General features: G+C 53.0%; 1 protein-coding gene across 1 annotated transcript in view; it reads right to left on the bottom strand.

The window, feature by feature from the left end:
• Positions 1 to 22,409, bottom strand: part of PLXNA1 (plexin A1) — a 115,578-nt gene that overhangs the window by 59,829 nt on the left and 33,340 nt on the right. Inside the window, exons 4-8 of the mRNA XM_036390740.2 lie at positions 6,231 to 6,371; positions 4,117 to 4,217; positions 3,098 to 3,221; positions 837 to 990; positions 61 to 160 (exon numbers count right to left, since the gene is read on the bottom strand). Coding sequence (XP_036246633.1) covers positions 61 to 160; positions 837 to 990; positions 3,098 to 3,221; positions 4,117 to 4,217; positions 6,231 to 6,371 — 620 coding nt within the window. The remainder of the gene's footprint in view (positions 1 to 60; positions 161 to 836; positions 991 to 3,097; positions 3,222 to 4,116; positions 4,218 to 6,230; positions 6,372 to 22,409) is intronic.

The following is a 22,409-nucleotide window of genomic DNA, read 5'->3' as shown; positions in this document are numbered from 1 at the left end:
GTCTCACACCATCCCACCAATCTGTCCCTGGAGCCCTCTCACAAAGTCCAGGCCACTTACGATTGGTGGACGCTGCAGTTGTAGAAAACAAAATCCACAGAGGCAAATTTCTTCCCCGTCTCCTTGGATTTCAGGTAGAGCTTCACCACTCGCTTGTCCCCTGCAAGAGACCCAGGCAAAAAAAGACATCAGAAAGGACACAGTGCATGGCCCAGCATTCAGTGCAAGGCTTGTGATGGACTGGAGGGAGCTGGGCATCACCACTGAGTCCAGCTAATTAACAAAATCCTCCAAGTGTGGCAATAAAAGTGTTTATCCACTCCCATTCAGACATGTAAGGGGCCAGCAGAGCCCAAGTACAGCTCTGAGCCCCTACAGCTAAACACAACCTGCTGGCAGGGAGACTGGGGCCTTAGGTTATACTGGGTGTGCTGAAGGAGTGTTTAATAGTTTTGGGGTCAGGAGAATGCCTTAGACCCCATGGTCACATCTACCCAGGAATGGTTCACAGATGGAAATAGGGCCAGGGTGACCAGGAGTGCTCAGCAAGTAAAATCACAAAGTGGTTTGTGTTGGAAGGGACCTTAAGGATTATCTAGTTCCAAGCCCACTGCCATAGGCTGCATCCAAGCAGCTGTGCCCATGGCTTGGAGGAGACCAAAGAACCAGCCTCCCATGAGCAGCAATTCCTTCTCCTCCTATATCCTGAAAACCCAAGTGGGGTTCAGAGTCCGAGCCTGGGATCACTGTCACAGGAGGACTGTCCTCCTCTGCCTGTGGGGTAACACATGGGACATTTGTCTCAGGCTTTCCTCCACTCTGGGGCACAAGCTCACCGCGGCCCCTGGTGATGGGGATGACATCCTTGGCAGAGGGAGAGCTGCAGTAGATCTTCCCATCCTCAATGCGGCTCTCGGACTCGGTGAAGTCTTCAAAGGAGCAGTTCACTCCTGCTGACAGGTCTGGGACATTCCAGGCCTGCAGGACCAGCTAGGGAGGAGAGGCAAGAGCATCAACACAGAGAACTGGGAAAATAGGCTCCTCTGTGTCTGTTATGTGTAAGTCTAGCCAACAGAAAAGACCAGGGGGTGCAATCCCTCCTCTGCCACCCACACATGGTGAGGAGACCTCTCTGGGCTTTTGCAAGGGAGCCCCATCCATGCCCCTCCCTGCTCAAGGAAGGAGCACAGGTTTAAATGGGTTAAGAGCTGGAATGACTCACAGCCTCTGTCCTCTGCCCTTGACACACCACAAGCCACTATGCCTCAGCTCTCTACAGAGAACAAGAACAGCACTGGGACTGAAGTATGTTGCACAGAAAGGCAGAAAGCCACCCATTCCAGCAGAGGCGAGGAGGGGAAGAATCCACCTCTTCCTTCACAAAGTCATCCCCAGGGTCAGCAGTTCTCACTTTACAAAACGCTTGCCTTATTTCTAATTTGAATTTTTCACAGCTTCCAGCCATTAGTTCTTGTTATGCTTTTCCTTGATAGATTAAAAAGCCCTTTAGTCCCTGATATTTGCTCCTTGTAAAGGCACTTACACTCTGTAATCAAGTCACCTCTTAATCTTCTTTTTGATAAGCTAAGCAGATTGAGCTCTGGAAGTCTCTCACTGCAAGGCATTTTCTCCAGCCTCCAACTCATTTACATGATGTTTACGGGAGTTTTTCAGTCCCCCCCTTTGAAAGCTGCACTCCAGTCCAAGCAGAGCATCCCCATGTCATCCACCCCAGACCTCTGTGCAGCATCCTGCCATCAGTATGGAGATAATTGATAATTACCCCAGGAGTGAGAACGCTGCCCAGCTCCTGGCTCCATCCCAGGAGCATCAAGAGTCCACAGCAAGGGCTCAGCCCCAGCACCACTTTCCAGGACACCAGGTGAACACCTCCATCCATGGTTAACTTTAGACTGGGCAATACCAAACCCCAATTTCTCTGCTAAACAGCCCCACTCAAACCCAACTGCTTTGAAGGAACTTCACCCACACCAACCCCCCGTCCTAGCACCCCAGCAGGTCCCATCTGCAGCCATATCACATCTCTCTCCACATTACCAAAGAACATTTACCCCTGCACAAGTCCTTTCCAAACTGTTTCCATCCAGTGACAGTTCCCCTATGATGAGAACTTTTTGAGATCTGTCACGGAGCCAGTTCTTAATCCACTTAACACGTGCTTTATCAATATTGTATAATGCTAATTTTTAATAAGAACGTTGTGTTGTACCAAGTCAAAACCCTTGTAGGAGCCTAAAGACATCACATCCCCACAGTCCCTCTTCTAATTCAAGTCATAAATTCACCAAAGAGCAAAATGAGTGTTGTCAGACACAAACCCACGTTGACTGGCATAAATTATATTCCCATCCTTAAATCACTATCAGGTGTATTCTGAACCTGTTCTTTTTCTTTTCTTCTTCTAATTCTGAAGTAAAACAAAAGAGTCTCTGGCTATTTGGTCCTTTATGCATCTGAGAAAAAAAATACCACCTTTTCTGTTTCTGGGGCTTTTCTCAACATTCAGTTATTTATTACAAAGTCATATTATTACATACATCCCCAGGCCACAGAACTCCTTGGCCAACTTCTTTAGGATTCCTGAGTGCCAGATATCTAGACCTTACAGTTTATTACTAGTATATGCTGTTTCTTTTTCTCTTCATGGTGCTAATGGCCTGAAAAATACTTCAGGGAAGTGCCTCATCCTTTCTGCCTGCACAGAGAGAGAGCAGCAAGTTGAGCATCAAAGTCTCATCCCAAAATATCTACTGCAGGCTGGAGTCAGAGACAGTCTATTGAACTGGAGTTAGATCGCTGGCCTATGAACGGCATTTCTGATGGTCATGCTTTATTACAGAGAAAAATATTTATTGCTCAGTTATGTCATTTCTGAATAATCATCACCTGGTTTACTATCTCCATCAATATGGAGCCAACGGCCCGCCCTCATCGGTGCCTTGCACTTTGCTCTGCTTTGTCTCAGACCTCTCTTCCCCTTTTTCCCTATTCACCATACAGTCATCAGTTATTTTTAATTGCCTCCAGAGGGTCAGGAGGTGGCTGGGAGGAGGCTGAGGGAGCAGAGGTGCCTTACCGGGACCTCGGACATGGTGACGGAGATGTTCCTGGGCTGCACGGTGAGCTGCACGCACTGCTGCAGCTCCGAGGCGAAGCGCTGCGGCTCGTCCGCCCGCTCGCACCGGTCCTTGCGGGAGCAGCTGCGGGGAGGAAAGCACCGTGGTGAGGAGGAGAGTCCCCTGGGCCCCTGCAGGGCCTTGGGCTGGCACCATGGCAAACAGACCCTGATATTTGGATAAAAACGAGAGCAAGCTCCCGAACTAAAGTGATTTCAGCATTTATGATAAGAAGAAAGGCCTAAAGCAGGGGGGCCCGTGGCCCGAGCAGGATGCTGCAGTGCCAGCACTGGGGCTTCTTTTCAGTCCCCGATGTCTCAGATGGAGAGGCATGGCTTCAGTGGGTCAGAAGCCCCTTTTTATCCTGTTTTTTGTTCCTTTGGATTGGTTTCTTTTTGGATCCTTCATTTGCATGAAGGTTTAAGGCTCTTGATTGGCCCATTACATTGCTGTCCAGGCTGGCTTGTTTCACTTGGGGGTGCTGCACTTTTGCTGAGGTGTGTTATGGTACGTTGAGTACCCTATTTCTTATAACTACCCTTTTAACCCATTTTACAATATAATAACCAAACTAACAGTACATGCTTAACGATCTCTCAGCTATTTTACAACAGTTTCTAACCTATTTTTAACACTTTGGCATGGAAACGATGCCCAGGTAGAGACCTCGGATGACTGAGGCCTGTACCAGAGCTCTGCTCTCCCCTGAGACTTCAGGAGTATTTTATATTCAGTTTTTTTATTGGCACAAGAATGCTAAACCCAGGAGCCCACAGGCACGACGTGAAGGCCCTGGCAGCAGCTCCACCATGCACAGCCTGGGCACCACAGGAGGGGATGACTGACCCCTTGAACCATTCCATCTCTCAGCATTTTGGGGCCAAAGTCCAGGAGGGATGCCCCCCAGCAGTGGGGATGGACACATTTTGTCAGCTGTAGGTCACTGGCAGAGCTGCAGGGACAATCCTGCTGTACTCACATGTTGTGGAGGACACACCAGCCGCAGTGGGGGTCCCGGGAGCCCAGGCACAGCTCACAGCTCTCGTACTGCTCACAGCTCTCCACCGGCACACGCGTCACCTGTGGGGAGCAGGCATGAGTGAAAGGGCTCAGGCTGCTCTGCCCACACCTTGACATGGCAGAGACAGAGCCAGCACAGGCTCACCCTGGCCTGTTAGTGGGAAAGCATCACCCACCACCCTCACCATCACCCACTCCTCTCCCAGGCCCAGGCAGCACATTTGCAGGAAACACTCCCACCCCAGAGAGACTTTTATTCCAAAAAAGTTCCTTTCATTGCTGCACCTTAGCAGTATTTGACAGGGTTCTGGGCCAACTCAGCTCCACATGGGCTCCCAGTTCCAGCCAGGCACCCCATGGCTGCTGCAGCCCTGCTCTGAAAGGGTTACCAGTCCTTTATTAATTGCTCCTCCAGATTTGATTAAAATCCCCTCATTCTCCAAGCCCTTCGAGCTCTGTTACAACTGTTCATTTAATTACTTTCCACCAGCACTCTGATAACACCAAGCGTACTAGGGAAGAGAGTGGGCTTTATTAAGGAGAGGGGAGGAGAAGAGGGAGGACAGGGAGGGGGTGCAGGAAGGGGGTTCCTGCTTGCCTGCCACAAGGAATCTGCAGCACCAAGCAGCTGCCCATGCCTGCTGTGCTTGTGCCTCAGTTTCCCCACTGCTCCCATGGGGCAGCACTCACTCATTAATTAAAATTTGCAAACTTCTCTACTGAAGGCTAAACCTACGGTGTTCTCCCTCCAAACAGCACAGCAGAGTACAGGCTCAGCATGATGTCTGCAGGGCTGGGATTCACTGGCCATCCAGTCCCCCCAGGGTGGTGAGGACACCTGTACTGTCCCCATTTGTTTGTCCCTGACATTGCTTTAGGCAGGTGGTGGCAGAGGGTACCCCCCTGGCAGACCCTGCACAGACAAATGTCAGGTCCCAGAAACTGTGGTGGTGCCTGGAGGAGATCCCCAGTCCAGGTCAGTGCAACTGCCCCCTTGGCATCCAGTTCTCCAACATCTTCCCCGCAGAGGGGAAGCTCAACTGAGCAAGCTCTGGGACAGAAACAGCCAGGGATGGAAACAGAGCCCAGGACAGCTGCATGGAGGAGCCCAAATGCAGGTTCTGCCCCACCTGGAAAGCATGTTTCCTGCAGCAGAGCAGAAACCAGAAAGAGCCACTGGGAGGAGGGGGAAAAGAACTCTGCTGTCCCCTCAGGACTGTCTAGACAAACCTACATTCCTGCTCCATCGTCCTTTCCCCTCCCAAGCCCTCGGGCTGGTGGCCAGGAGACTGTGAGGCTCCCAGCTCTGCTTGCAGTCCCACTCAGAGACACACACACACACACCCCTGGCTGGGCAAAGGAGCAGAGGTGCTGGGAGACACAGCACACCCCGGCACAGCCACCCTGTGCCACCCACCAGAGCCAGAGAGCGTCACCACCATGACAGGAATCTGCTTCACTCCCTCCAGTTCAGCCCATGGGTGGATGAACTCACACCAGCAGCCCTCCCACAGGTCATGGGGACACTAAGACAACCAAAACTTCCTATCATGTACCCATCTGGTGCCAGGATGACAGCACCAGATCCAGATTGGGTCTGTACCTCCAGTTAGCTCAGCACAAGCAGAGGCAGGGACCGTGGGATGCACACCAGCACCAGCTCTGTGTTCCCTCTGCTCTGTCATGCAAAAGCAGCTGCTCCAGAGGACAAAAGGCTGTTTGGAGCAAGGAGCTCCCGCTGACCTGCAAAACCCTTGCTCAGGAGGGGATGGCCAAAACAGGGAGGAGGTTTATGGCCAGCCACTCACAGCAAGGAAGGGTCAGGAAGCCCTTGGTCCCCAGGGACCATGGGAATTTCAAGCAGCTGCTGCTAACAATTAAAGCCTCAGGACAGTGTTTCTGCAGGGAGGAGCTGCCCCAGGGTCCCTCGGCAGCTCCAATCCCAGGAAGCAAATGCCAGCCCCCCTACCAGAAATCTGCCCAAAAGGCTTCCCAGCACTCAGGACTGCAGACTAGGGCTGCAGTGTGGGCTGCCAAGTCAGCAGAGCAGAGGATTCTGATCCCTCCCCTTACCTGTTTCTCAGTCATGGCATAGATGTGCTGGCGGTCAGGGCTCAGCACCAGGTCTCGCAGGATGGAGCTGCCCTCGTGGGCCACCACGTTCTCATACTGCAGAGCTTGGTGCTTCCTCTCGGCTGGCAAGTCCACCAGGATCTGTGGGGAGAGCAAGGGGGGATGAGCATGATCACTCACACACCTCAGTCCCCCCAGGATGGGGGATACAGAATGTGCCCCATTAGGGACACCAGCCCTCCATCCCACAGCAATGGGGTGACTCCACAGCCCCTGCAGCACAGCAAAGTATCAGCTGCTCTGCAAGCATTCCAACTCTCCAGAAAACCAAACTGCAATGCCTGCCTTGCCTTACTACATTTGTCTGGTGAATTTGCACCACATTCATGCTGATGGCGTTCATCTCCCTCCAGGGAGGGAGGACACATCCCTGGCTCTCACATTTCACACCACTACGTGCTGCTGCTCGGCCCCAAAACCCCTCCAAGCTGTAGCATGGAGCAGATGAGTCCCCAGCTTGCAGCAAAGCATCAAACCCTGCCTTGCCCCAGTGGTGCTGAGAGCAGCTGAGCTCACACAGCCCACAGCCCGAGCCCTGCCAGGCAGGGACACTGCACACAGGCTCCGCTCCTGTCCGCCCATCCATCACAGGAAACACTTGGACTCGTCACCGGGGAAGTCAAGAGGGTCTCAAGGAAGTTGGAGGTCAACAGAGGTTCAGAGAGAGCCTTTGTTCCCTGAGCAGGAACATGGTGAAGGCTTTAATCTCCTTGTGGCTCACAATTACGTTAAAGCTCTTCCTAAGCACGCCAGTTCCTGATGCCCCAGTGATCAGCTGCAGGCACACACCACACAGGGCTAAACTCAGCTCTGCCACTGGCACACCCTGAGTGGCACCTCCACCAGCCAGAAGTACTTTGTGCTCATGCCATTACTTGTGATACCCCCAGATTAGGGCATGGGACAGCCTCAAGGGGGACAGAACCAGAGAAATGCTCAGGGGATGGGATGGGATGGGATGGGATGGGATGGGATGGGATGGGATGGGATGGGATGGGATGGGATGGGATGGGATGGGATGGGATGGGATGGGATGGGATGGGATGGGATGGGATGGGAGCCACATCAGCCATACATTCTGCAAAAATCCCAGTGGTAGACAGTGAAGCACCATGCCCAGCAAGATGGAGCAAACTCTGCCTGTGATTATCTCCACACTGCTGCTGGCACACACAGAGACCTGGTCCAGCATCCCCCTCTGCAGGACTCAGGACTCCCCCATAAGAGAGGGGCGAATTGGCTGCTTGGAAGCACCCCCCCTAAACGCATCCCACAACCCTGCCCTGATTATCACACCCACTCCCACAGCCCAGCACATCCATGACCACCCCTTGTGCCCCCACCTCAGCAGCCTGGCCACCTCGCCTGCTCCTGCAGTGAATTGCTGCCAGCATTTGCACAGCTCCCAATCAGGAGGACAGGGGCTGGGAAAGCAGGATCCCGGTGTGCAGCTGATTAGCATGGAAATGTATGCGGCTCACAAACAAACCGGGGCCCGTTTAATTAGAGCGGCGCCTTTGATTCACTGCCAGCCTCCTGCATGCACCAGCCCCGGATTATTTTTAGGCAGTTTTACAAAACAAATGTATTTAATTAAGAAAGAGACCCCTGAGCAACCAGAGAGAGATGAGTCCTGCACAGCAGTGAGCAAAGGGGCTGCCCTCTCCCCAGGGATGTGACAACTGGGCTAGCAGGGCCAGGCTAACTCTTGGGAGCTCATGGCACAGCCAAAACCCCCTGTACCTCCTTCCACAGGACTGAAGAGCCTTCATCATAACCCAAAATTGTCCTGGTATTCCCCCCACCTTCTCAGCATCCTTTGCTAGACCCCTGCACAGACTCTGCTCCCCATCAGCCTCGCACTTGGTACCACTGTATGCTGGGGAACCCAGGGGTGCTAAAGCCTCTGCCTGCCTTTCTAGCAGGGGTATCTTTCTGCCCAGGTCCAGGACCATGTTTGTGCCTACTCCAAACAGATCAGAGGAGGCCCAGCCCCGGACATCCACAGCACAGGGCCATGTGGCACCCCGGCCCAGCAGTGTCCCTTGCTCTGTGGTACCCAGCATCACCCCCAGAGCACAACCCTGCCTCCCCACATCTCCTCACAAGTTCCTCCCAGTGCTCAGTTTCTCCCCTACAAAGTCCTCCCCAAGCCAGCTCTCTGGAGGAGAATAACAGAGAGCAGCATCCCTTCCACTCCCCAGCAAGGCACCATGTCCCCACCCCACCATGGCAAAGTGACAAACACACCTTTCCAATCCTTTTATGGGCTGCAGTTGTGGCACAGAATAATCGATACAGTTTCACCCTGGTTCTAAAATAGATCTATGGCTGCGTGTGGTGCTGGCAGTAATTTTTAACTAGCGGGGTAATTTCCCCATTACATTATTGCACTGTGCAGTGCTGGGAAAGAGAAAGAGATGTATTAAAAAAACAACAGACATGATGCACTTCCAGTTAATTTGAGGCTCCAGGAAGAACCTAAAAATACTCTCAGTAGTCAAACGGGCTGGAACCCAGCCTGACACACGTCAGGATGTTCTGGTGGGGCCATGCACACACAAGAACTCTTCTCTCTAGCACCTCTCCCCCTGTTAAGGATAACCTGTAGGTGTGTCTGGGAATCAGGAAAATTAAATTTGGAAGAGTTGGTAATCAAGATGTTTTCTGGTTGGCCAAAGTGCAGGGCACAGAGGGAGACTGTGAGTTAGCTCATGGTAGGAAGATGCATCTTAACACTCCTGTCCAGCATGAGGAGATCACAGAATCACAGAAAGGTTTGGGTGGAAGGAAGCTTATAGTTCATCTAGTTCTAACACCTGTTCCAACTCCCTAGTTCCATTGTACCATGTTGCTCAAAGCCCCATCCAACCTAGCTTGAACACTCCTGGGGATCCAAATCTTCCACATCCACAACTTCCATGAGCAACCTGTGTGAGCAGACAGACCCCAGACTCCCCCACTCCAAGCAGGACCCAGCTGCCCAGAGCACCCACTGCTGAGCAGACAGAGGTGGAAATCCAGCATCAGGGCCTTTCCAGCAGGGTTAGCCCAACATGAACCTACCCATCCTGGCCAGCAGGACAAGGATGGGCTCTTTGGACTACAGCATGGTAGAGCAGCACGAGGAATGCACAAGGAATGCACAAAGAGCCTCCCATCTCTTACAGACACTGGAAGGGGCTGAATTCCTCCCCCTCCCTGCACCCAAGGTAGCTGGGAGCAGGGAAAGGGGGAGAGGATGCAGTTTAATCAGAGCAGACCCCCTCAGAAACACTCTCCTTCCTGCCCACCCTGGCTGCCTTCCCACCCAGGGGAAAAGACATTTACCATAAATAAATAAATAAATAAACATATTAACCTTTCTCCTCATCCTGACGCTGATATAATTACCCAATACTAATAATTACTCACACTAATTTCTTGCTCAGGATTCCTGCCCTCACTCCTGCCTGCCTCAGGCTGGCTTCAGGCAGCAACTCAGTGGTGATGCCTCCTCCCAGGAGCTGCAGGAGCCCCAAGGGGCAGCCACAGCTCCCGGGGCTGTACTGAGGCATAGCAGCAGGAGTGAGGGTCTTGAAGGGCTTCCTCCTTTTTTAGCACATGGGGAGGGCCAGAGGCATGGAATTAAAAACTCCCTGCTTGGGTGAATCATCTCAAAGCAAGCCCAGGGGCTGCTCTGCCAGAAACCCATAGGCAAACCCTCCTCACTCAAACAATGAGCCCATCCCCATGGGACCAGCACCCAGAATAAATTCACTCTAAGAGGGGTTTAAGAGCTGCACCCCCAGAAACTGAGAATCCTGTCAAAGGAAGGATGAGGGAAAGGATTAGGAGCAATACCCCAAGCCCTAGAGACCCTGGTGTAATGAGTGACTGCACACTGCATGCCCCAGCTGGGAAAATCCTCTCCTAAGAGACCCAGAGATGATTCCTGGGGATGGCTTTGTCTTGGCTGGAGAAAGGAGCTGCCATCCCATACAAGGCTTTGGGGGAGACAAGCACATCACCTTGCTAAGAAACAGCTCCTTCCATGGGAGCATGCTTCTCCCCCAGGCAAGGTGCCCTTCAGGCTTGCCCAGGTGAGGAGGCCCTTCCCCAGTGCCACAAACACTGCTGATCAGCCAACTGCCAGGAGAAACATCTCCCAACATCCTCACAGCACCAGCAATAGGGCACAGGGCAGAGAGGAGCCAGCTTTTGGGAAGACAGGCAATGAGAGGAACGTGGGGCAGCAGCCATGACCTGGCACCTACCCAGCCCTGGCAGCAGGTCCAGAGGAGGACAGGGCTTTACAGCTCAGTCTGGGCCAGGGACACCAGGTGGAGAGGGAGGAAGCACAGCTGGAGAGGGAAGGCAGCTGCAGACATGCCAAGGCTGCTTTTGGATTTAACACATGGCAGCAGAGCTCTGTGCGGGGTCCGGGAGGTGTTTGGGTGGGCCACTGGCTCCTCACAGCACCAAAACCACATTTTTGGGGGCCTACAGAGAAGGCCCCCAAGAGACCCAATCTCACAGGGGACACCCCTAAGCCCAGCAGCAGGAACTGGGGGCTCTGCACTGCCCCACAGCCAATCTTCCTGCAGGCTCTCACCCCAGCCTTACATCTCCCCACACCTCCAGGCTCTCCAGGCTCCATCCTGGGTCCCCAGCGGTCCCCCCAGCCCCCTCCTCCGGGCAGGAGAAGTGCTCAGTCAGGCTTTGTACTCTTATCAGCGCGGGGCTGTGATTAATTCGCAGCGGCTGGCAGCAGCTACAAGAGGAGGGCGCTTCTGCCCGCCTGCCACACTTCAAAGGCAGGGACTTATCTGCCTGAAACACACTCGGCAGCCTTTTCACGGGGACCCTTTCCAGTTCCACAGGGCTCGCACGGCACTGACAGGCAAGGCAAAGAAAGGCTTATTTATGGGAGTGCATTTCAAAGCCTCCCCTCTTCCCTCTCAACACACGCTGGGGGATGCACAGAGTTCCCCAGCCCCAACCATCTCAACTGGGGACAGAGACTAAACAGGCAGGGACAAGACATGGCTGTGAGGAGAGGATGCTGGAAAGAGGACCCTGCCCTACCTGTGCCCATGTCCTGGTCCCCTCCTGGCCTGTCGTCTCACCAGTGAGCAGCTCTGTAGCACCAGGCAGAGCTGGGAGGAGGAAGATGCTTTGTCATGGGTGGAGGGCAGAGTGCAGGTCCAGGAGTGAAACCTTCCCCTCCCAAGGCCATAGGCGCTCACAGCTCAGGCACCATGGAAGCCCCAGGCTCCCCCACCCAAATCAGCAGGTGCCAATGTCCCCTCCCTGAGAGCAGGGCCATCTGAACACCCCCAGCATTCTGCTTTGATTTTGGCACCATCCACCCAAAAGGCATAGGATAGGGCAAATATAACCAGAAGAGGAGTGGGTCCTGGCAGAGCTGCCCCTGCAAGCCATGGGGCCACCTCCCAGAGGCAAGAGAGGGCCTATGCAGCCTGGCCACACCGGGCAGAGGTGACAACTGCTGCAGAATGTCACACAACACCACACTGACAAACCTGCAGCAGGAAATAGCACATCCCATGTCCAGCCAGGAGGGCTCCTGGGGAAAGGGATGGCCTTGGGGGGGTCAGCCTGCAAAGCCCCTCTTAGCACATGGCCTGGGTTCACCCCAAGGCAGTAAGAATGTGGGGACAGGGACACCAGCTGCCCCTCCACATGCCTTTCCCCAGGACAAGCAGCTGCCACACACACGCCCTTCTCCAGTTTCCAAAGGAAGGGAAAGGGTTTAAATTAAATTTCTGGATCAGCTGCTCCAAGGAGACACAATCTCTTTTTCCTTTCACCCAGAAAGGTGCAGCAAAAGGCAGGGACAGGAGCAGCTGCAGGTCCAAGGCATCATCTATCCCATGGACACAGCCCTGGGACCTGGGTGCTGCTGGAGAGGGGAACACTGGCACGCTGGGGGCCAAGAGCAGGGAGGTCAAGGCAGTGGCTCCTGCTCCCTCCCACTGTATTTCAAAGTTACCAAATTTTGGTGTCTGGGGTGGTGAGGATTTGCCTCTGGATAACCAGGAAATGGCCATTAGGAGTGCCTCAACCTCACTTTACCAGGGCTAACCCTTACAGTGCCCTAACCCTTCACCAGGGCTGACCTTACAGTGCCCTAACCCTTCACCAGGGCTGACCCTTACAGTGCCCTAACCCTTCACCAGGGCTGACCCTTACAGTGCCCTAATCCTTTACCAGGGCTGACCCTTACAGTGCCCTAACCCTTCACCAGGGCTAACCTTACAGTGCCCTAACCCTTCACCAGGGCTGGCCCTTACAGTGCCCTAACCCTTCACCAGGGCTGGCCCTACAGGTGCTCTGTGCCACGGGGCAGGAGCCAGACACCAGAGGAAGGGAACAGAGAGCCAGCAGCAGGGCCATGGGCAGGGCTGTGGGGATGCATCTCGCCGGGGCTTGTCCCAGGGCTGATGACAGGATGGGCCCCACAGAAACATCCCAGCTATGCAGGGCAGGCTGGCAGCCGACACCCCGGCTCCCCCTGCCCCCCCAGGCGGCTGCCAGCCCCTTCCCTGCCATCCCAGCAGCTGCCTGCACAGGAATGCACCAGGATCAGACACACACCTCCTGCCAGACAGGCAGGCAGCTGCTCGGATCTGGCAGAGCTGGGTTCTGTCCTCTCCACCTCCCCTGCAGCAGAAGTTTCACTGATGGCTCACACAGGGCTGGGATGCTCCTGCCTCATCACTAACCTGCCTGATTCCACTCAGTGAAACCCATTCACTTGACAAAGATGAGTACAAGCCAGGCTTTTGTCCTGGGCCCAACATCGCCCTGAGTTGGAGAATACTGGGACTTTAATGATATTGGTACAATAAAGCAAAAAACAAGGAGATACTTAATCTAAATCCATGCCCAAATGCTCAGCAACAAATCCAGCACCTCACCCGCACTGGCAGATGTGACACAGGTTCAGCAGCTGGTTTCAAAGCATGTGTTACTGCCAGTGTGTCATCCCCAGGCAGGATCCTGAGCTCAGCCATGTGGGCTGAGGACAGACACACTCACTGCACCTCTCTGGGAGGTGGGGTGGGAACTGGGGAAGCTCTGGGGTTTGCCATAGGAAAGGAAAGAGAGAAGGAGGCAGGGCAGCAACCCTGCCCAGCAGGCCCCCAAAACACTCCAACACCTTCCCCAGAACTTCTCAACCGCCTTTTCCTTTCATTTAAACTCATTTCCATCTTTCCCTCTTGTTCAGCCACCCACACAAGTGGTGCTCCACCATGCTAAGTGGGCTCAGCAGAGCCAGTTACACCAGCACCAGCCCACACAGCACAGCACAGGACTGACCAGCCCCATGCTCACCATCTGCAAACCTTCCCAAAATCTCTCCTGACTGGGTCTGCCAGCATTGCTCCATCAGCAGGATGGGAAGTGCAGCCCAACACACCATTCCAGCAATTTTGACAGAATTAAGACAATGTCAGAAAAATCCTTCCCATCTCTCTGTACCAAAACTGAACTGCTGGAAAGAGGGAGCAAGTGCCAGGATAATGCACAGGAGAAGCACCTTTGGTAGAGCCAAACCCAGGTGGGGGAGGGACTGATGGATGGTGAAGTCACAATGAAGTGGCAGGAGGAATTACACAACATATGATGGGTTAAGGCAGCTGCCCCACTTTCATCCCAAATAAAGCCCTAGGTGCCATCCCCATCCCTGCCAGCCCCAGCCCCACAGCAGCTCCAGCAATCTTGAGCCATTGATTTCTCAGCTTTGCCCTTCAAAACCCTCTTGGCTCAGAGCCCAGTGCATATTGTCTAGTCACTCAGGAGCAAAATATCTCTATTATTATTGCAATTATTTCCCAATCAGCATGGCTCAGGGCTGAGGCAGTCAGAGGGGGCCCCCAACAAGCAAATCAATGGGCAGGCACTGCCCTGGGGCTTCCAGGGACCAGGCAGGAGGCACTGGCAGCTGTTGAGTGACACAAGGGAAGGGGCATGGGGGGCCCCAGGGACCCCTCCATGTGATGCTATGACCTGGCAGGGTGGCAATCTTTGCTGACCCTCGGCCAAGCAACAGTGATGCAACTTCACCTCTGCACAGAGCTGCAGCAGCCACCAGCCCTGCATGATCTGGATGCTGGGCTCTGCCCCAAGGCTAAAGAGAACTGACAGCAATTCCAGATGTCCCTGGGGCAGCATGGCAGCTGGCAGGGCATCAGCTCCCTGGGAAGGGAGCCTCAGAGGGTCTCAGAACTGTGCCTCCAGCAACACAGTGCCTGTGCCCATTCCAGCAAAAAATATCCTGTGAAACCCCAGCACCACATCCCACCGAAGAAATGTCCCTTGCAAGGGAGAGGAGCACAGGCAGGTAAGACAATCCTGCTTTTTCTCCAGCCTTGGGAAGAAAGGAGGGAGCTCTGGAGGTAGGAAAGCCCAGTAACAGATGGGGAAGGAATTTCAGCTTTGCAAAATGGAAGGTAAGGGCAGGAAGAGCACAAAGCAAAATGCAACAGGGATCTCCTCTCTGCATGCCACTGTTCTTCTCCATGCAAAAATAAAGCCCTGGGTGACAGCAGTGAAGGGCAGAGCACATCACAGAAATACTGGATTATTTTTCCTCCTGTTCATTAATTACTGTAGGCATCCCAGGAGTCCCAGCAGGCCCCAGGCATGAAAGGCATGAATGAAGCCATGGCAATGTGTCACCCTCCCAGCTCCCACAGGACTCACACTGCACGTGACCAGCCTGGGGCGAGTTAATTCCTAAACCTCCCAGAGAAGGCCCTGGGGAGAAAGCTCTCACCTGAAGGACTCAGTACTGAGTTTTCAAGACAAAAGCCATCTCTTCCACTGCCAAGACTCCTCCAGAGATCACATGGGGACAGCCAAAACCTTTGGCTACTGGTTGCCCTTGACACACAGCCCATCACAGGGAGCAGAGCAGACCCAGAGCCACCAGCCCCAGCCTCTCCATAGCTTAGAATTTGCTATTTATTCTGTAAATCCAAATTATTTACACCTCTTAATGATGCTGCTCAGCTCAACAGGGCAGCATAAACCTTCCTTCCTGAGCTTCCCTCAGCTTCTGCCCACATATGCAACCAGACCAAGACACCCCCAACACGAATGCCAAAGGCTTGTCCCACCACCCTCACCATCCTGCCCACTTGGGACATGGAGCAATGATCAGGCAAAGTCTCTGCCTGTGGCCAGGGCCTCAAAGCCTTGCTGCCTGACAACAGGAATGAGGACCACCCCATTTCCAGGGAAAAAAGGCAGGGAGGGGGTAACAAGCCTTCACCAGGGACATGTCAGGGAGGAAGTATCAGCTCCCAGGGCTGCAGCACAGCTGGAGATCAGCTGGATCCCTCATCCCCTCTCGGCTCCAGGAAAATAGCTGTTTCCTTCCTGGTCCCTAAACAACACAGCAGCGAGAGAGGAGCTGCCTGAGGACTGGGGCTTTGGCCTTGCAAACAGAGCAGCCAGTGGCAGGAAAAGCCCACAGAGCGGGGGCTGCAGAGGGGCATACCCCAAGGGGGGATCTGTTTCAGGGTACTCCCCCTGGTCAGCTCCCCTCCCAGCAGCCCCACACACAGATCCAGCACCAGTCAAGCCCTGTTTCAGTGGGGCTGCCTGCACAGGCACAATGGCTCATGTCTGGATTTACCCATCCATCCGACTCCAGCACCTTCTGCACCCCCATCTCAGCCTCCCACTCATTCAGCTCCAACCACATAAGTGCACCAGCCACTATTTCCACGGCATGAGAGCCAAAAGCCATTTCCTGCAGCAAGGGGACTATAACAGGAACAAAATCCACTGCACATTCACCTCCACACAGGGAGAAGGACAACACCGATGGCACGGCGGGTTCAGCTTCACCCATTTAACACCAGCTTTGATCCCTTCCTACCCATCAGTCCTCTTTTTACTGCAGCTCTGGGCTGTCCTGGTGTTTTATCTCCATGGACAAATCACACCAGACTGCCCGGGAGGAGCTGATAAGCAATAAACAATCAGGGTCTAAATATCGCAGGGCACAGTGGTCTAAATATCACAGGGGACATTAAATATTAAGAGCCAGCACAGGCAGTAGGACTGGGCATGCAGAGTCTCTTACCAATGACAAAATCATGCATTACCTGATGGACTCCATGAGAATGAAACCCATGTCATCAGGAGAAGACAGAAAGTTACAGCCGCACGTTTTTTTAACCTTTTGCTGATCAACAGCGCTACTATCAACATGCCATGATCAAAACTCCAGGTCCTGCCTTTCCTCATAGAACAGTCCCTGCTCCAAACACAAACACTTTCAAGATTAGAGAAGAAATCCTCCAACATTCCATGGCCAGTGATCCTGGTGATAACAGCCAGCTTACCCTGGCTTCACACTGAGCACACCAGAGTGCCTGCAAATATTTTGCTTGAAATAGATTTAGACCCTCTCACTCACTCCAGCTTGAGCTCTTGATGCTAAATTCCCTGATCTTCCTTTTTCTTCATGTTTTAAAATTTCATTCCCGTACTCTAAACTTCTGGCCCTCCTACACCAATTCCAATTCAGAGAGCCACATCCCTGGCTACACTAGACCCTTCTATACATTTCCAAAAAGCCAAGGGAATGCCATGGCTCCCCACCATGCAGAACTCAGAGCAAAGAAAACCACTTGTCTGCAGTGAGGTCCCTGTTCAAAACCAGGATGGAAATTAGACCCTTCAGTCTGTGCATCAGAGCAGTTTCGGAGGAGAGATTGAGAAGATTTAAATATAGAGATTGCTTTCCCCAAGGATGCTGCTGAAGATATTTAAGAGCTCAGGTTTTACACAGGGTGGATTTCCTTTGGAACCACTGCAGAACTCCCTGCCCTGCTTCTGCAGGCAGCAATCCCTTCTGCAGGCTCCCAGGGAGCACAGGGTCCTGCTGGCCAACACAGAGACCATCACTGACCACAGGGTGGTGTGGCCACATTTTACCCAGGGGTGTAAAATGGGGTGCAGAGGGGCTGGAGCTCACCCTGAGCTTTCCAGGTGTGATAGTACCCAGCCACAAATCATTGTGACCTCAGCTCTTGCAGGTCCATGCAATGGGAAATGAAGAGCCTGGCTGTCTCCTTAACAAATCCCTCCTGGGAATGCAGGGCTGCTCTCTGGAAGCTCAGCTTTCGCTAAGACCAGACCAAACCACATGCCACATTCAAAACTAAGTTCTCAGAAGATCTTCAAGGAACACCTACCACCCTTTCCACCATTCCCAGCACTTACAGAGGATGCCAAGTGGAGCTGCTACCCACCAGTACTTGCCAGCACCTTGGCCATGGAGCATTCCCACACAGGAATGCAGCTGACACTTGGCAGCCTGGAGAGAGCCGGGCCAGGGTCAAGAATAGTTGGACCTTACCAGCCTGGTGCTGGAGGGAACAGAGATGGGGACAGGCAGAAGCATAAACAGCTTTATCCCAAGATGCAACCCTGGCAGACACCCATCACATGCCTGAATATCTGTAAAGGGAGGCCAAGGGGTGGGAAATGATGTTAATTAAAGTTTTAATTACTGTAACCAAACGAGTAGTATAATTACTTTATTCTCACAGAGACTTCAAACTGATTAAGGACCACGTGCACAATCTTCGGGCTGATGCGGTTTTTAATTAAATGTGCCATCGAAGATGGTGAGGGGTGGGCAGGACCATGGCTCAGCCCTTCCTGCACCTCCAGGGACCTCATGTGAGCAGGGAGCCCAGGCTGGCAGAGGCACATGGGTCAGCAGCAGCCAGTGCCAAAGGCAGCTGCTCTGGGAAAGACTGAAGCTGTGGTGTGCACACTGGTGTCTTGCAGGAATAGCTCCTCTCCTATACATCAGCCCTCAGTTTCACATTCCCCAAAACATCTACCTTTACAAACACTTCCAAAACAGCCCCACATGGGCACTGAAAATATTAATAAACTGGTGCTGCCAACTGGAGGGAATGATTAAAAAACAATTTTGCGAAGGTATCCTTTTCAAATAATAATAATACTAAAAGACAAAGCAGTAGAAATTAAATTCCCAGTCCCCTACCTCAAATAAATAGTATCAGAATTTGAAATGAGACATAATTACCCCGGCAAGGTTAAAGCCGCTAATGCACACGGAATACAGAATCACCATCCATCATAATCATATCTCATATCACAGCCATTATTTATAATTAGGAGGCACAGTTTAAAAAACACATAAAGACGCCCATGCAATGCAGTAATTCTTCTGTTATTGCTCCTGGAGGGCCAATCCTGCTCCGATTTGTGGAGTCCAGGATCAAGCAAAAGTAATTCCCTAAAAGTCATTCCCAAAAATCTCCTCTCATGGAAGGGGAACCCACTTCAGCCCTCCCGCAAGCCATGCTGGCAGCTCTAGGGCACATCCAGGCTGCACTGGGTTCCTCCCAGCCATTTCAAACCCAAGTGAGCTCACAAAGCATCCAGACATGAATTTACAATTTTTTTCCCCAAATGTCAGTGCAGGAAGAGTGGAGCTGAGCAGACAGCAGAGCCACAGCCTGGCTCAGCAAGGCAGGGACAGGCATGCCTGGTGGGCTTTGCCTGGGCTTTCTCCTCAGCTGGGTGGTTGGGGCTTTTTTACCTATTTTCAAAACCACAGAACGAGTTATAGCAAGAGCTGGGAAAGCCAAAAGCCAACCCCAGAGCTGCTGAAAGCTGCCCTCCTTTGAAGCGTGGGCTTTGCAGTCTGCCCCCGTGCCCCAGTGAAATATTAACAAGCTTCCGGTGAAGCAGGAGGAAATTACGCTTAATATATTCTGGGGAAGTCCGCAGACAGCAGTGCCTGAGCAGCAGAGCCTGGCTCTAGAGGGACCTGCCTCCAAATCCCCTCTCCTGCCAGCAAGGAGGAGCAGGCAGCCTGCAGCCCTGCAGGGACGTGCAGCAGCTCCTTCGCACACACGGGCGCTGAGCAAAGCCTGACACAGAAAAGCACAAAGCCCTGGCTCAGAAAAGCACAAACCCCATGGCCATGGTGGGGTATGCAGCTGGTTCTGAGCCCCAGGAGTCTGGGAGAAGTGGATTTACACCCTTTGATGACAAAACAGAAAGCAGCAGTGCTTGGAGATGGTGTCCTGGGGACACAAAGCCGTGATGGCAGAGGGTGACAGCAAAGGCCCAGGTATGAGACCACAGGAATGAAAGATGCACGAGCATATGTGTGTAAATCTAAGGTACAGTGTGTTTGTGGATGGAAAAGCAAGCTGGGATAAGGACAGGGAAGAGCTGAGGCACAAATCTCAGGCTCAAGCAGCCCCAAGAAGGAGCTCAACCCTCAGCAAGCCAAAGCCAGCTCACCCCACCAGTCTCATGACTCTTACTCACAGCAGAGCTGCACTTTCTCAGAAGTTTCATTAAGCTGTAAAATAATAAAAAAATAAAAAGGAAGGGGGAAAAAAAAAGACAGCTTGCAGATGCACAGACAAACACATAGCCCCCCCCACCCCCAGAACCCAGAATTTTCAAATTAAAGCTGCCATAAAGAGAGTAAAACCTCAGCAAAGTTTTCAGCCCAGGTCCCATTACAGGGGGTGCTGTGCTCCTGCAGCACAAGAGGATAACAGGCACAGGGAGTAGTTGGAAGGAGGGCACCACCAGAAAGAGGGGCTCTGTGCAGAGCAGCACTGCCCCACCACCACCATGAAATGGGGGGAATAAGCCTTTTTAGGGCTCAGACACTGTGCCCACCTGGCCATCAGCTCTCTGGGGCAGGTTATCTTCTTGCATGGTGAGTACCAGCCTATGCACCACATTGTGAGTGAGGAGTGACCTCTAAGGCTGCACACAGGAGACATAGGGCACCTCTTGGGCCTGTCCTGAGCATTTTCTAGCTCCTCCTCTATTTCAGACAGTCAGTGTAGCACCCAGCACGCCAAGGACCTGCAGGCTTACAAGAATCCATAAGTTTGGGGAAGACCACTTCGGGAATGCCAGAGAGGGGATACTCTCCACAAGACTATGCAGGAGGAATACTGCAAAGTCAAAGGGGAGTGGGTCATCCCCCTGCAGCCAGTGCTTCCCTGAGCCCTGAAATGGTCACCAGCAGATCACCAGGCTGAAATGGTTGAAGGATGTCTGACATCCTTCAGCCATTTCAGCCCCAACAGCACACACCAGAAGGACTTTTAACATCAGCAGAGGCTGAGTTTACCACAAGCAAAAGAAACAGAGAGGAGGAGGTGCTTTGCAGGCTTGGGCAGAGGATCACTATTTGCCCGTCCAAGTGCTGAAAACTAATCCCCCTTTCCCCCTTTTTATCCCATTGAAAACTTGACAGAACCTCCTAGCGCTTTGCAGTTGAAATTGGCAGGTCTTAAATTAATTGACTGCAATTTTACACAACAACATGTTTAGCTGTGAGCTGGCCCGCAGCCCGCTTGGCTCGCCACCGCTCCCCAGACACTTTTCAAGCAACCTCCAAAACTTCATAACACATCGAAGGCAAGGCGAGCAGGCTGCCAACGTGACCCTCTCCCTGCCAAAAGCCAGCCCTGCCTCTCCTCGCCCCCACCCCGACCCTGCTCAGCTCCTCCGGTGTTTTCCCCCACTCTCGTTAATGGCTCGTTAAATTATTCTTGTCATCTCCGAGGATTTTTGCTCCTCCAAATGCTGAGGAGCACGGGGCGGGCTGGGTTACAGGCCCGCTGCTTTGCCATGGAAACGGCAGCCATGGGACCGATGCACGCAACAGGAGTGAGAAAAGTCAGGGTGGTTTTTTTATTTCAATCCACCCTGACACATTCCTGTTCTCTTTCTGCTTAACACCCTGAAGGACAAAGCCCAAAGCAAAAGATGGTGATGCAGTGACAGGTTTGTGATGTCCCCATCCAGGACTGAGTACTTGGGGTAAAGCAAAAATACACAACCCCAGCGTACAGGAACAAGAAGAGCCTGCAACCCACCCAAAAAAGCACCATGCTCCCCTCAGGAGCGGGTCTGGAGGGGCACCATGCTTCATGTGCAGCCTGCCTGCAACCGAGCCCCCAGAACTGAGGGCTGGTCCTGGCTCTCCAAGCCTTTCTGCTGCTCCCACGAGACACTGCTGCTGCTGCTGCCTCGGCCAAGCAGGCAGTGATGAGTCAGCCCCAGCTCCCAGCCCCAGTGTGATCCCATCCCCAGTGCCGGGCACCTTTCCAGGGCATGGCCACAGCAGGAAAGGCGAGCTCTGACCGCGCTGCTGGGTCCAGAGCTGCAGGAGGAGAGGGGAGGATTGCTCCGGCTCTGCCTTGGGTCGAGCAGCTGATGCTCTGCGAAAGCCAAACTGGGGGTGGGTTGTTTGTGTGATTTCATTGCTTGAACAAACAGAAACATCCTGTATGTGATTAAGAGCCTTTATGAAAAACACACCAGCACTGAACCCCACAGCTGGGACCAAAGGTATGGCTGTGGCTGGAAGGCAGCACGCAGCGGGGTTTGGCTTCTCCGGGGGGAGCGGAGCTCCCTGGCAGGTTCACACAGCCACAGCACCCCAGGGATGTTTCAGAGCATGCACAGAAACAGACATCTCCACTAGGAAATCACCTCCCCCATAACATGTCAGTTTTGCCAGGCCAACTCCCCAAGCTCTAGGGAGCAAGAGGCACAGCAGGGTTACTGACAGCCCACAAGCCGCAGGCGATGGCTGCTCCGGGAGAGGCAGCCAAGGCTCTAACATCACTCTGAAGCTTTCATTCTTTCCTTTATCACCTTCTGCCCCAGGATATCAAAGTACTCCACACATTGCTCCTCCTTTTGGCTGCAGGCATCACCACCCACGGCTGGCACAGAGCAGAACTGGGAAATGTAGGCAGGAGAAGGGAACTGACCACAATCCACCACCACCTCCCTTCCCCCCTGCCCCGCCCCAAAAAAGGGAGAACTCCAGCTCCTGCCAAAAACCAGGACTTGCCTGGACTTGTGCAGCCATCACCTCCACAGCCTCTGCCCTCCACTCCAACAGAGCTGCCTCGAGGGAGCCAGCCAGGAAAACACATGCTTTTGTTTAAGGAGCACAGGCTGAGCAGGAAAAAAAAAGCACTTAAACGTTACACACTCACACACAAAAAAAAAAAAAAAAAAAGAAAAGAAAATTGAAGTTTTGTAGTTGTTTCTCTTTGGCAA

The sequence above is a fragment of the Molothrus ater genome, chromosome 11 (genome assembly GCF_012460135.2).
Source record: "Molothrus ater isolate BHLD 08-10-18 breed brown headed cowbird chromosome 11, BPBGC_Mater_1.1, whole genome shotgun sequence".
NCBI lineage: Eukaryota > Metazoa > Chordata > Aves > Passeriformes > Icteridae > Molothrus > Molothrus ater.
The sequence above is the reverse complement of the archived record's forward strand: the minus strand, read 5'-3'. Positions and strand labels throughout refer to the sequence as shown.